At 38.8% G+C, this 15,453-nt stretch overlaps 1 protein-coding gene across 1 annotated transcript; it reads right to left on the bottom strand.

Annotated features, from left to right (window-relative positions):
• Positions 1-10,828: 10,828 nt before the first annotated feature.
• On the bottom strand, positions 10,829-13,159 carry nkx3-1 (NK3 homeobox 1). The gene is made up of 2 exons (XM_053623895.1): positions 12,778-13,159; positions 10,829-12,437 (listed from the first exon to the last, which is right to left on the bottom strand). Exons 1-2 carry the CDS (start codon positions 12,968-12,970, stop codon positions 11,983-11,985), a joined length of 648 nt encoding a protein of 215 aa, XP_053479870.1. The 5' UTR covers positions 12,971-13,159; the 3' UTR covers positions 10,829-11,982.
• Between the last annotated feature and the right edge of the window lie 2,294 nt (positions 13,160-15,453).

Raw genomic sequence — 15,453 nt, 5'->3', positions numbered from 1 at the left:
TGCAATAAACTTGAATTGATGCCGCAGGCTTGAGTGCAGTTTCTGTAATTAGTTGCCTTTACACTAATTGCCTTTAAGTCGACTTCATTAAATAAAATATTTATGTCGTGTTGGTTTTCTCTTTGTTCTTCGGTATCCTCCTACCTCTCAGAAATATTCTGGTACGTGGATTGGATACTCTAAGTTGTGAATGTGTGTGTGTGTGCATGGACCGGTGCTATCCAGGGTGTACTTCCTCCTCATGCCTAGTGCTCCCAGGATAGACTTGAATTTAAACGACAAAAAAAAAATCTCTATTTTATAGCCAGTTTTAGCAAATATTTTTGCTATAACTTTTCATCCGGTGTTTTTTTTTTTTTTTTTTTTGCTCTACGCTCGCAGTCCTTCCTCACGCCACTCCTCTCTAGGCTTTCTGACGAATCTCATTGTCATCTCTTTCTTGCTGAAAGGCCTGTAGCAAGACATGTCTAGTAGACGTGTACGTGAATTAGTCATGATAAAGCTGACAGTAGAGGTTGTTGAGTGGTTGGTGTGTGTAGCCCTCATTATCTGGTTCTGCCCTCATGTAATTGGTCACTCGTGATGGGGTGAAAGGTCAGCACTGCTGGGATCCTGTCCATGCTCTTCACTGAGAGGTTCAGCCAGGGTGCACGCTCATACCTCGGCAAACAAACACGTCTGCTTACCTTCACGTGCATTCCAGTTTCCTGTGTTTAACATCACCCACTGGTCAGATATGGAATTTCTGCGCTACTCACCAAAGTTGGGAGAAAATGAGAAATGGAGGTTTAAAAATGCGCTCACTCTCAGTGCATGCAGGCGCTTTTGGCTCCTATTGTGCATGAGCAATGAGGCAAATAAAGGACTTGTTAGGTGGGAAGTGAAAAAAATGTTTTGATAAAGTATAGTTTTCATAACTTGTCTCCAAGGCATGCACTGATGCATTTTGGTGAAGTCAAGCATATAAAGGCATTTGCCTCACAGTATTTTCTGACATGCCAGTCATACAGTCAATGCCACTAAAAAGCCCTAATAGCATTAGGAAGTTATAGTACACTAAGGGCCATTACAGATTTATATATATATATATATATATATATATATATATATATATCAATTGGATATCAAAAATTGCAAATACAGCGCAGGTTTATAAAACAAAATCTTTATTAAATATATGTGTGCAACAATTATTGGCACCCTTATGACTTCATATGGGAAAAATATATTTGAAGTATATTCCCATTGATATTTTAATTTTGTTTTAGTACACCTGGATGACTAGGAACAGGAAATTGTTCAACCATGACTTCCTGTTTCACAGAGGTATAAATATAAGGTAACACATAGGCCAAATTCCCAAAAGGTTGTTGAGCTTCATAAAATGGGAAGTGGCTATAAGGAAATAGCACAAACAATGAAAATGCCCATTTCCACCATCAGGGAAGTTTCAGTCAACTGGAAATGTTATGAATCGACCTGGAATTGGACGTTTGTCTGTATCGTCTCAACGCACTGTGAAGAGGACTGTTCGAGTGGCCAAAAAAATCTCCAAGGATCACAGCTGGAGAATTGCAGAAGTTAGTTGTGTCTTGGGATCAGAAAGTCTCCAAAACTACAATCCGAAGTCACCTACATCACCACAAGTTGTTTGGAAGGGTTTCAAGAAAAAAGCCTCTACTCTCATCCAAAAACATACTCGAGCGTGTTCAGTTTGCCAGACACTACTGGAACTTCAAATGGGATCGGGTTCTATGGTCAGATGAAACCAAAATAGAGCTTTTTAGCAATAAACACCAGAGGAGGTTTTGGCTCACACAGAGAGGTAGCCATATGGAAAAGTACCTCGTGCCCACGGTTAAATATGGTGGTGGGTCTTTAATGTTTTGAGACTGTTTTTCTGTCAGAGGACCTGGACATTTTGTTAGGATACATGGCATCATGGACTCTACCAAATATGAACAGATATTAAATGAAAACCTGACTGCCTCTGCCAGAAAGCTTAAAATGGGCCGTTGTTGGATCTTCCAGCAGGACAATGATCCAAAACATACATCAAAATCAACACAAAAATGGTTTACTGACCACAAAATCAAGATCCTGCCATGGCCATCCCAGTCCCCTGACTTGAAACCGATAGTAAACCTGTGGAGTGAACTGAAGGGGAGAGTCCATCAGCGTGGACCTTGAAATGTGAAGGATCTGGAGAGATTCTGTATGGAGGAACAGTCTCGGATCCCTTACCATGTATTCTCCAACCTCTATCAGGCATTATAGGAGAAGACTCAGAGCTGTTATCTTGCTAAAGGGAGGTAGCACAAAGTATTATATTACTTTATTTTTCGATAATTAAACATTTGTTCAGTATGAAAATTGTTTAAGAAATTAAACATTAAATAATGTTTAATAAATAAATAAATACGATTTTTTAAAGATATTAAACATTAAATTATGTTAAACATAATCACTTTTTTTTTTTTAAAATCAACCACTGGATTATACACAGCATTTAAAACAAAATTAAACACTGAATTTTGTTCAGCATGATATTTTTTAAGAAATTAAAAACACGGATGTGATCACAATTATATATTTTTTAAAGAAATTAAACACGGAAGTTTGATTCAAAGAAATGAATGTTCAACATGATCATTTTGAACAGAATCAGTTTTTAAGTAAACCACATTATAATGTGCAACATGACAATTAAAAAAAATTAAATACTATTTCAATTGTTGTTAAAAAAATGAGATATTTTTTCATGACAATAAACATCAACAAACTCATCATTTTTAAAGAAATTAAACTCTGATTTGTGTTCTACATGAACATTTTTAAGAAACTACGCTCTGATCTGTGTTCAACACAAGTATTTTTTCAAAAATCGATCACTGTTATTAATCTCGAAAGGAAATCATAATCTAAGCTTTCTCTATCACGGCCCCATCATTAGTCGCTTATTATCAAATGCCAAACTGGTTCTAGATGGTCGCGTGTGTTACAGTTTATATTGTAACTGAAGAGAAGATTATTAAAGGCCTTTTTGCGCCAATGAACACGCCCATTACGCAAATGCCTTTTTGTCCTACTGAGGCGAGGCATCACTTCATTCTTTCCGATGCGGTTAATCAGATATCAGGACCTGACTGTCTGCATACTCATCAACCCACACACTACTGCCTATTATAGGGATTCACATACAGTTGCAGTCAAAATTACTTAACCTCCATTGCAAATCAGGCTTATTGTCAAAATTTACAGACTTTCAACTGTTTGCAATGAACAAATCAAACAAAAGCAATAGGATCTATGCATGCGTAACTTCTGCGTTTGACACAAGGCCATTCTTCAGTTTCCGGTAGGGGAGATTTAAAGTGGAGGAAAACAGGATTACGGCAGAGTCGCCGAAGTTTACTCGCTGTTTGCTGGATTTGCCCAAAGTTACATTCAATGATTTGCAAAGAATTGTCCATATAAAAATTAAAAAAAAGATAATAAAAAGTCTCGGGGGTTCGATTCCCACCGTGGCCCTGTGTGTGTGTGGAGTTTGCATGTTCGCCCCGTACTGCGGGGGTTTACTCCGGGTACTCCGGTTTCCTCCCCCAGTCCAAAGACATGCATGGTAGGTGGATTGGCATGTCCAAAGTGTCCGTAGTGTATGAATGGGTGTGTGAATATGTATGTAAGTGTGCCCTGCGATGGATTGGCACCCTGTCCATGGTGTACCCCGCCTTGTGCCCGATGCTTCCTGGGATAGGCTCCAGGTTCCCCCGGGACCCTGAAGAATAAGTACCCTACAGAATAAGTAATTTAACAAGCACAGAAACTGGCCCACACATCCACTCACAACTAGAGAGTCACTCATTTTGAAGTTTGTTTACTTTCATTTCCAGCTTTTCTTGAAAGCATAGTGCACTGTTTGTTGTTGTTGACAACCCTACTAATTTTATATTAATCTGACAAACACTGTTGAGATTGTCATCTTATCTTGTGTAAATCATGTCATCATCGGAGGCAGCAAACCGCTCCAAACAGAACTTGCTGCTGAGGGTTATCTCCTTAACTTGTTTTTGAATCCTCGCTATTTCCACACGTAGATCTTCAGTGTGGTCCAGGGACAAATCCAGGGCAGCAGGCTCAGCAGTGGAGCAGTAGTCGTGGTCTGAATATTCCACATCCATCGAGGGGGCATCAGTATGCAATGTGTCTGTGTTCGGTCACTCTATCCTTTCCCAAACTCCGGTCCGTGGGGCTGGAAGAGTGCAGTTGTTCCAATGAAAAAGCACCAGGACAACTCCATACTTCAGACGTCTGCGTCCGGCTGGAGTTGGAGGCTCGGTCAGATCTGTACTTTGGAAGTGTCGGCTACACACTCTTGTCTGGTTTGTAACAGTAAAATTGTCTCGTCGTATATTAACTACCCACCTCTTCTATATTTCCTTGTCTTTGCGAAACGTGTGGAAACTGAGGAAGCGTTAAATTGAGCAGATGCTGTACACTGTGGCACACAGCAGTGGTGATTGAAGTGCTTTCATACATTTACATGTCATTACGATACTAATTAAACATAAATACATATATCTATATAAAGCAAACAGGCATCAACAAAATTAGCTGTGGCCGTTTTGATGACTTGCATTCCTGTAGTAGCATAGCACTCTATGATCGGCGGAAGTAATCGAACATTCTGAGATTTCACCGGAAATACGCCATGCACCACCGTGCATAGAACCCACTGAATTAGTTCAACACAATGAATGCTTCAGGTGGTTTTGCCAAATTCAACTGAAAATGCAACTTATAATGATTTCTCCAGTCTCAAAATTATTCAACCCCTTCATGGCAAGCATTGTTAGTACTTAGTAGAGCTCCTTTTTGCTGTTATGACCTGCTGCAAACGAGATGCATAGATTCTGGCAGCGCTCCTGAGGAATCTTAGCGCCTTCCTCATGAACAATGGCCTCCAGTTCAGTAATTCAAATCCCACCAGAGATTTTCTATGGGGTTCAAGTCAGGTGACTGTGATGGCCCTGTAGAATCTTCGAGGACTTCTTCTGCAACCAAGCCTTGGTGGAATTTGAGGTATGCTTGGGATCATCGTCCTGTTGGAAGGTCCGATGACGCCCAAGCTTCAGCTTCCTCACAGACGGCATGACGTTTTCTCCTAGGATTTCCTGATGCTTCAATGAATCCATCTCGCCTTCCACACGCTGCAGGTTTCCAGTGCCAGAGGATGCAAAGCAGCCCCAGAGCATCACAGAGCCACCACCATGCTTGACTGTGGACAGAGTGTTCTTTCTTCATTCTCTTCCTCCAGATATACCGCTGATCCATCGCGCAGATAAGTTCCAGTTTTGTTTCATCGCTCCACAGAACAGAATCCCAAAACTTCTGTGGTTTTATTTATATGCTTTTGAGTCGACTTTTCTTGTGCTTTTGGGTCAGTAGTGTTGTACATCTTGGAGTTCTGGCATGGAAACCTTCTGTGTTTAGTACGCGCCTTACTGTGCTCACTGAAACCTCAGTGCCTGTTGCCGCCAAATCTTGCTGCAGGTCTTTTGCAGTCACTCGAGGGTTTTTCACAACCTGCCCTCTCAGAAATCTGCCTGCCTCCTTTTTCTGCCCCGTCCAGGTATTTCATGTGTTCCAGCTCAAGCACACCTGAAGCCCTTGATTAGTTGCCTCAGCTGTGCCTGAGGCAACACCTGTTTTGCATATTTGTGCTGTTGTGAGGTATTCTATTCAGGGGGTTGAATAATTTTGAAACTGGAGAAATGACTGTAAGTTTCATTTTCAGTTGAATTTGGGGAAACTGCATGAAGCATTCATTGTGTTGAACTATTTCAATTGCTTTTGTTTGATTTGTTCATTGCAAACAGCTGAAAGTCTGTACATTTTGACAATAAACATGATTTGCAATGGGGGTTGAATCATTTTGATTGCAACTGTATGTGGTTTTTAGACGCTTGACATGTCTATGATCATATAGTAGTCACATGATTTGTTACTTGAGTTTTGAAACACACTTTGGCATGTCTTTTGCATGTGATCACATTTTATTCACATAATTATTCATGTGTGATTTTTCCAGGAGGGTATTTATCCTCTGTTGTGCTTGTAGGCCTTAAGCGTCCCACTTTCTTGCCTCGCTGACCTGCTCCTACACTCATATCACTGTGTTTACAGGATTCTGTCTTCATTCTTCAGTCTGAACATGCACACTGTCTCTCCTGCTACCGGTGCTCACTCACACACTTACACACACTCGCCTGTGACTGAGAAGTAATATGTAACATGACATGAACAGCTTTCTTTCTTTCTTCCTTTCTTTCTTTTTTTTTTTTTTTTAAATATACAGTGTCTCGCATAAGTATTCACCCCCTTGAACCCGCCTATGTCTTTTTGGTGGTAAAGGAAACCACAAGGTAGATCTAACGCAACCAGTTGCTTTCATAATTAACTGAATGAGTTCACATGAATACAATTAAAATGTAATGTAATCCCAGTATAACTGCGCTTGCTCTACTGAGTTTGGTAGAGAGCATACAACATAGAGAACAAAACAAGTCCGGGATTGTGCTGGAAGTGCTGGAAAAGTATCAGAATTTGTTTAAAAAAAAAATCTGAAACTTTGAAAACTCTGTGGCACACCATTAAATCCGTTATTAAAATACGGAAAGAGTCAACATTGTATTTGATCTCTTAGCCAGTTTTTAAAAAATCCTTTAGCATTAATATTTGGATGACTGATTAGGTGGTATAATGTGATAAAGAAATATGAAGTCATTTGCTTTTGCTTTTGCTATACTGGTAAAGACTGCAACATCATGAATACAAACCTGTTTAATTATCCTACCATGAATTTTTCATCTTGTTACAACCCTAAATTGTATTGTTACAACCCTTCACTCAGCAGCGTCACTTCTTTATTAATGGATGGCTATGATAATTGAGTAATTAGCGTTAATTAAAAATTGACAAAATGCGTTGATAGACTGAAATCCTCCATAAGAAATACTAGAGGTCCTCCACGTCCCTCCAAGTCACTCGTTTTTGAATGAATAGGAAATTGCATGGACTGCCACTGATAGGAAGGTGGTAGTTATTGTTTTTATGTAAATAATGACAAAATACCAAGAGGAATTTTTCCACAAAAAAATGGTTTCTTAGGTGATTATATGTGCTGCTAGGTTAGATTAGCAATCTGATTTAGCAAGCTTGAGTTCTATTGCACAACCTGTGATAAATACTGTAAAATGTAAAATTTACTTTCATAACACTGGTGAATTCTCAAATCTGATTGATGTTGATTAATTTTCTAGAACAGCAACATCCATCCACCCATCCATTCATTTTCTGTAACGCTTATCTTACACAAGGTCGCAAGAAGCCTGGAGCCTATCCCAGGAGACTCAGTGCACAAGGCAGGGGACATTCTGGACAGGGTGCCAACCTATTGTAGGGCACAATCACACACACACACACACACACTCACACACCCATTCACACACTACGGACAATTTGGAACTGTCAATCAACCTACAACGCATGTCTTTGGACTGGCTGAGGAAACCGGAGTGCGTCATGGAAAACCACGAACACACAAACTCCACGTACACAGGGAGGAAGCAGGAATCAAACCCCCAACCCTGGAGGTGTGTGCCCACCTAACACCAACATATATCCTATAATATACAGTATATTCTATATATTCTATAACAAAGATATAAAGAAACCAACATGATTGTTAATGTATTAATAATTAATTGTTAATTTAATTATTTAGCATTTATGGAAGGAGTCTACAGTGTCAGCAGTCAGTAGAGTCTATATTTCTGTTACAGAAAAGTTTATGGAGGAGGGATATTGCGTTTAGCATTTTCTTTGTAATAAGCTGCTGTCTTATTTTTTTTTTTTGTCTTATTAAAGTGTGATGAATCAACTAGCTAACTAGTTTCTAGCTGCTTTAACATAAGTGATAAGAGGAACTAACTAGTTTCATGGACATTCCACAACATTAAATGTGACGATAAATGTGTAAGTATTTAAATGTAAATATTTACAACAATGTGATGTATTGTTCGTAAAATTGCTGTGCTATAAGAGGAATAAAACACTTTTGGTGTTTAAGTAATAACTTCTTATTAGTTGTCATTTATTTTCGCAGACATTCAGCAGAACAAGGCATCTGGTCTCTGCTTATCTTTGGGACAAAACAAAAATGCATGAAAGTGACTTTACAGATTAATATGAAATATTATTCATAGCAAACCTGAAACTAAAAATGAACATAAACACAGTCAGACGTTACTGTCCTGTCTGTATGGCGGTAATTAGACACGTTGACCACCAGAGTAGTGAAGTCATTCCTATCCACTCCTAATCAATACCTACTTACAAAACACTGGTAAAATAAGATATCATGATATCGCATAATCAGAAATGGTCTCTTTTAGGCATTATCTTTTGGCCTGAAACTTTAAGCACCAGAAAACAACAAGCATAAGTGATGAATATTTCGTTTAACACTTTAAAAAGATATCATAACCATACCAGCTTTACATTTGTCATACCGTTCTATCAACTTTAGCGCACTTCTTTTGTGATTTTGTGTGTTTGCGTGCGAGTGTAGCCTGGATTGCAAACAGGTGTGAAGAGGTGTTGGCTGAGTTTTTTTTTCTCTCTCTCAGAATAACCTGTTCTACCATGTGACACTTCACCTGGAGACAATGGAATTGTAGCAGAGGGTAATAAATTAATACATTTCACCGGAATCCTTGTAGAGCGTTTTCCTGCATTCACAGGGAAAATGAGCCATTCTAGAATTATTATAGAGGTATCATTTAAAGAAAGATTGTATTTTTTTTGTGACATGGTGACACTGACATGATAGTGAAATTGTAGTTTTAGTAATCATAAATTTGCTGGTATGAGTGTATCAGGCACAGAAACCTTACATCAAACATCTCAGTATCTCTGCAAACATCCAGCAAATAACAGTACCGTGATAGGAAACTGACACTGATTAATAATGGTAAATGGTCTACCATTTCTACAAAGAGCTTTACACTGTTTCTCATTCACACACGTAGAGCTGCCATACAAGGCACTAGCTTGCCATTTTCATTCTCACCACATTGGGAGCAACTTGGGGTTCAGTGTCTTGCCCAAAGACACTTCAGCATGTGGAGACATGTGGGCCAGGAATCGAACCGCCAACCCTATGATTAGTGGACAACCCGCTCTACCACCTGAGCCACAACCGCACAAATTGGGCATGGACATAAAAGAGAAGTGTTTGTGCCTCTAACAAAACACCTAAAAGCTACACACTACCATATCAGTGTCAGTGTTGTGGTGAGAATGATCCAAACACAAACTAGGTTTGCTCAGTGGCGGTGTTAAGACTGATGAATGCTAAGACTGGACGCACATATACTGTAGATCCTGGACGTTTAATGTATTGATTTATATAATAAATATGAACAAAATAATATGCAATCTGTTAAGATTACAGACATGAACCTAGACATCAACGCACCATCTCCTTAGAAGTGACAAGCACATTGATTGAATTCCAGAGAGCACTTTGGATCTAGGCCAAGTGGGTGGCATTCTACCTTCCACCTATCCCTGCACAGGGAGTCACCATATCTCTGCCCTCCGCTTATCTCCAAAAACGAAAACAATGTCACCACACAGATCGTTGTTATTAAGTGTCATGAAGACAGAGATGACAATTATGCGGCTGCCCTGGTTGGTTGGGTAGGTCTGCTTGCTGCGTGCTGCTCTTCCACTCAACCGACTGAACGAGATATTTTGTATTAAGATCACAATTTCTTATTTGTAATCTGATTCTGTATTTGTGAGTAGCACACCTGATTCACGTTCTCCCTCTAATCCATCAGACACACACAGTCAAGACCAAATGAGACATGGCGGTGTTGTCATTCTTGATTAATGGCACCGGAGCAATTACTCATACTTGTAAAGGTTCTTTAGCGCATATTGTCTTCTCATTAATATTTGAAGTGTGTTTACATTCTAGACACTTAGAAAGACTTAAAGAGGTCCTTGAAAGAACTTTTTGAATGAAAGAGTTGATAAATCTTAGGTAAATCTTAAATAATGATCAAGTTATGCTGATGAAACATTAAACACACATAACTGTCATGCGATATGGCCTCTACATATCTTGTTGCAGAACAATTAAATGTCAATAAGGTCATCTGTTTAGCCGAGCCCGGTTTCCTGCATCACCTACAGCGCTCTGAACATATGCTCGTCCAATCCAGTCTGTCAAGTACATCACAGTGCTAAATTTGACCAGAGTTGAACTGGATGATATGGGTACTCAGGATTGCTATCTGTTGCAGTAATCTTGATCCTCTGTGTTTAGAGAGCCCACATGCTTCAGTCAAAGCGCCCATATCTGCTCTTATCAGCCTGCACCGTTTGGGACTATTACAAAGGTTTAAACTCAGTCTGACTCATTGTTAAATGGAGGACGAGATGAAAATGGAATGATTTATACTTGTGTAATAGCATATCTGTTTTGAGGAAGTATATGATGTTAATTCTAGGAGGTTTTTTTTTTTTAATGACATGATAGACAGTGAGCTAACTAGTGAGCACAAAGGCATTTTGTAATGAGACTTCTATATTTTGGCTTGGGTGCTTTTTTTTTTATAGTTTTTAATAATGTCTGTTAAGGATGTAAAAAATACAACAGTTGGCGTATTCTTAATATAGACTAAAAAAAAAAAAGATGTATGACAAATGCCTACATGTAAGGGTTTAATCAAGGTGCAGTGTAGTGCCGGTGTAAAATGAATGATTTTACATTTTTTATGAAATATTTAAATAATAATCTTTGAGTGCTTCAGTGTATGTTGTAGTGTAATGTGCGTTCATGAAGGAAACCTGAATTAAAGAATGCGGCAATATAACGCAGTGCTAAATCTAGCAATGTTAAAATTAAAATCAAGGCTCAAGTCAGCTAAATGGCACAGAATGGAACACTGCAACATTCTCTAAGTTACATATATACTTGTTTATGTTTATATATGTTTATATCACTAACCATATCTCAATTAGTAATAGTGGTGAATGATATGGCAAAGAAATAAAAAATAAAATCCCGTCGCCTTTCAGAGAAAAAGTCTTTCACCAGGTGTGTAAGCAAAGTGCTTCTAAGGAGGTGAAACCAGCCAATCTATTGAAAAAGTGTTAAAATGTCTTTGTGTACTTTTACACAATTAGAATAATTTTTCTAATAATAATTATTGCCACATAATAATATGTGTCAATAATAATAATAATAATAATAATAATAATAATAAAAATAATAATAATATACTACTACTTCTACTTCTACTACTATTACTACTACTACTACTAATAAATAATAATAATAATATACTACTACTACTTCTACTACTACTACTACTACTACTACTACTAATAATAATAATAAATAAATAATAATAATATACTACTATTACTACTACTACTACTACTACTACTAATAATAATAAATAAATAAATAAATAAAAATATACTACTACTACTACTACTTCTACTACTACTACTTCTACTACTACTACTACTAATAATAATAATAAAAAATAAATAATATACTACTACTACTACTACTAATAATAATAAATAAATAAATAAATAAATAAATAAATAATAATATACTACTACTACTACTTCTACTACTACTACTAATAAATAATAATAATAATAATATACTACTACTACTACTACTACTACTACTACTACTAATAATAATAATAATAATATACTACTACTACTTCTACTACTACTACTAATAATAATAATAAATGTATTGCGTATGAAAAATATACATTACTTAAAAAAACATATGTTTATTTATGGATACAAAGCTGTACAAGATATAATAAAACACATTAGCTACATGAACAGTTTTAATTTAAAGCCTCCCCCGTGTCCCTGTCACCACACCGTCGGCCTCCACGCGCCGTGTCTGTGTGGATCGTACACGCACAGCCGATACGGATAACACGTGTACATCGTGGCGAGCAGTGACGCTCTGAGCAAGTCCTCGTCCACCGTGGCGGCGGCTGCGACGGCAGCGTTCCCCTCCGACTTCCGGTAACAATCCAGCTGCTGCCTCCGCTTGGTTTTGTAGCGTCGGTTCTGGAACCAGATCTTCACCTGGGTCTCGGTGAGGCGCAGCGCGCTGGCCAGGTGCGCGCGCTCCGGTGCGGACAGGTAGCGCTGGCGGCTGAACTTCTTCTCCAGCTCGAGCACCTGCAGGTGCGTGAAGGCGGCGCGCGAGCGCTTCTGCTTCTGAGCCAGAGTGTGCGTGTGGTTCGGCTCGTCTGCGTGTGTCGCCGCTTCTGTCAGTGAGTTTGTCCTTTCCGACGTACACGAGTCGACGGGTGAAGCTGTAAAAGGTAATAAATGTTAATAAATAGTTCACAGTGTGTCGAGTTTCTTAGAAAGATCAACATGTCGAGTCCACAGCAGGCTACCTTGACAGCACCTCAGAGGAAGTACGCGTGAAGCTTCAAAGTATTGCGTGTGAGGGTTTAAAGTTACCGGGGGGGAATGACTATAAACAGAAAGTTTTTATTTTTTGTTACTAATATAGGCCTATCTTTCTACTAAAAAAAAAAAAAAAAAAACAAAAAAAAAAACATCATGAATGTGCGGCTAAATGTTTAGCAGAAAACCTAACTGTTCGTCAACATGTTCATTAACAAAGTTAATACCTTCCTAACTTACCAGGTCTTGTGGCTAGCGCGGCTATCAGGAGAGCGTCCTGGTTTTCTCCTCCGTCTTTACAGCACCGTGAGTCGATCTGACTTTCAGCTGAACTTCCCCTCGTCTCTTCTCCCTTCTCTTCTCCCTTCTCTTCTCTCATGGACAGAATGTCTTCAATGAAGAAGGACGTCAGCTGCCTGTTGGAGGACGCCATGTCGACCGGCAGGAACCACGCAGTCTCTCGGGGTGTCGCTCTGAGCAGGTAAACCTTAGTCCAGAGCAATGTGTGTGTGTGTGTGTGCGCGCATACGCGCCTGTGAGTGTGTGTGAGTGTGTGTATGAAGTGAAGCAGAGCTGTGACAGTTTCTTCTTTTCACTCTCACTGGAGTCTCTTCACTTATAGAGCTGACTCCCAGCGTGACGTCACGGGGTGCATGATGGCAAAACCAGATTTCACTTCATTCCCCAAGTGACTTAAACTTCTTTAACTTAGATAGATAGATAGATAGATACAGAGATATGATTGTAGTAGTATAAAAGTTAAGTACACAAAGTTTCTTTGAGAAACAGGGTGTTTTGGACAAAAGTCCTTCATCAGCTGTGTAAGCAAAGTGCTTCTGAAGCTGTAGGAGGTGAAGCCGGTAGTTATTCCCTATAGATAGATAGATAGATAGATAGATAGATAGATAGATAGATCATATTTATATAACATAGCCTATTTATATAACACTGTTTCTTTTCCCTTCTTTTCATTCGCTAATGAATTAGTTATACATTTGCAGAAATAACATGATACAATACAACAAAATAAAAATAAAATAGACCATGCTAAATATATATTTTAAAATCTGGATTTAAAAGCACCAGTACTTAAGAAAAGCATCTATTATTATTATTATTATTATTATTATTATTATTATTATTATTATTATTAAAGTGTGTTTAGATTGTTATTTTCACTTTTATAATACTATTAGGAGTTTGTTCCGATGCAGTCTTGTTTGTCATTTTCCTTACAACTCATTTGTTTGAAATCAAGCAAACAGTGTCCTGTGATTTGTACAAATTGTTCATGATATCAGTCAAAACTCTAAGCAGTAAATAGTCTAATTATAATGAATGCATAAATGATTTTATAATTCTACATTTGAACCACAGGTTAGCATTAACAGATTTACTCTAGTCACCCCTTAGATGAAACTGATCTTCAGGTGTTTCTCATTTGCGTTATTCTTGCCCAGTGAGGAGCTGACGAGATTTATTATGAAACTGGAGATGAGGACTCTCCTGCCGTCTCTGGACATCAGGCTTCGGGTGAACACCAGGGGAAATTTGCAGAGCGACTCCGTGGTCAGGCAGGGTCAACGTGGGTGGCCCCCTCTTTACGGTGCTAATGCGTTCAGCATATTGAGACGCGGCTCCCGCTCTTGACACACACGACGTTGTATGCCTGTTTGTTTGTCGTGCCCTCTCCACACTTCTGTTTAACCTTGCGATGTAAAGCAGAGAGGCAAGAGAGAGAGACATTTGCAGGGAAAGAGAGAGGGAGATAGGGGGTAAAGGGCACATCATCCCCATGAGAGTGAATAGTCAGTTTTGGATAATACATGATGCAAGAGTGACAAACGGAGCCATTGTCCCCCTGACATGACCTCCCACCACCGTCCCCTAAAATACTGTCTCTAGTCAGATCAGTTAACGCTTCCTGCTGGCTTTATTAAGGGCAGGACTGTCCCCACATGTTCATTCCACACAAGGTGTCCTGGAAGTGAGAGAGCAGTCAAAGATTTCACATTTAAGTAGATTTTCTTTTTTTGTAATATGTCCAAAACAGAGAGGCATTACAACAATGACTCCAAGTGCGCTGCATTCCCGTCAGTGGATTTATACCACAGAGTAACACACCTTTAAGCACAAATCAACAGTAATTATAAGTGATTTGAAGTAATAATAATAATAATAATAATAATAGTATTACTAATTCTGGGTAATGCTGCATGGAATAAACCTACAGACATTCATGGGTTGATTTTGTGTTCAAGGGTGGCTGAATTGTGTCCAAGAAAAAGTGGATAAAAGACTAAATTGTGCTTTACAACTACTTTACAGGTAAATGTAGGAAACACTGACTAATATATAGCACTGAGATAGCCTGTATTCCAGCAATGGCTGCCATATTTTCTTCAAATAAACATCATTATTTAACAGAAATCACCTGCTAAATATGACCTAAGCACAAGTTTCCAAACAGGATGGTTTTATTTTTTTTTTTGTCCTATCATCTCATTCTCTGGCGTTGATCTCATGATCCATGCGCTTTTACCTCATTTCTCATGTTGTCATGTAAACTTTGTGTTTTAGATGTTTGATGTGATAGAGTTTACCTTGAGTAATCTTTCCATCCTCTCTCTTACATACACAGAACAGACTGCCTGCATTGGGCATTTTTATCCCTCAGGTCTTTGATGGAGACTTTTTCCTGTTATGTATATCTCCCGATGCCTATCTTAATTACACAAGCATACAATTCAGTCTTCTCTACCTCAGTCAACGAGTGTGTCATCCTGTGGTCATGCTAAACAAGTAGCTGTAATCGGACAAGCATTTCTCACTGCCTGTGTAAAGCTACTCCTTATTTCTCCCCTGACCCCTGAGCGCTACACTAACACCACAGGGAGGGGAGATGTGGCACCGCTT

Source organism: Ictalurus furcatus, chromosome 5 (genome assembly GCF_023375685.1).
Source record: "Ictalurus furcatus strain D&B chromosome 5, Billie_1.0, whole genome shotgun sequence".
NCBI classification, from domain to species: domain Eukaryota; kingdom Metazoa; phylum Chordata; class Actinopteri; order Siluriformes; family Ictaluridae; genus Ictalurus; species Ictalurus furcatus.
This window is presented reverse-complemented; position numbering and strand designations above follow the sequence as displayed.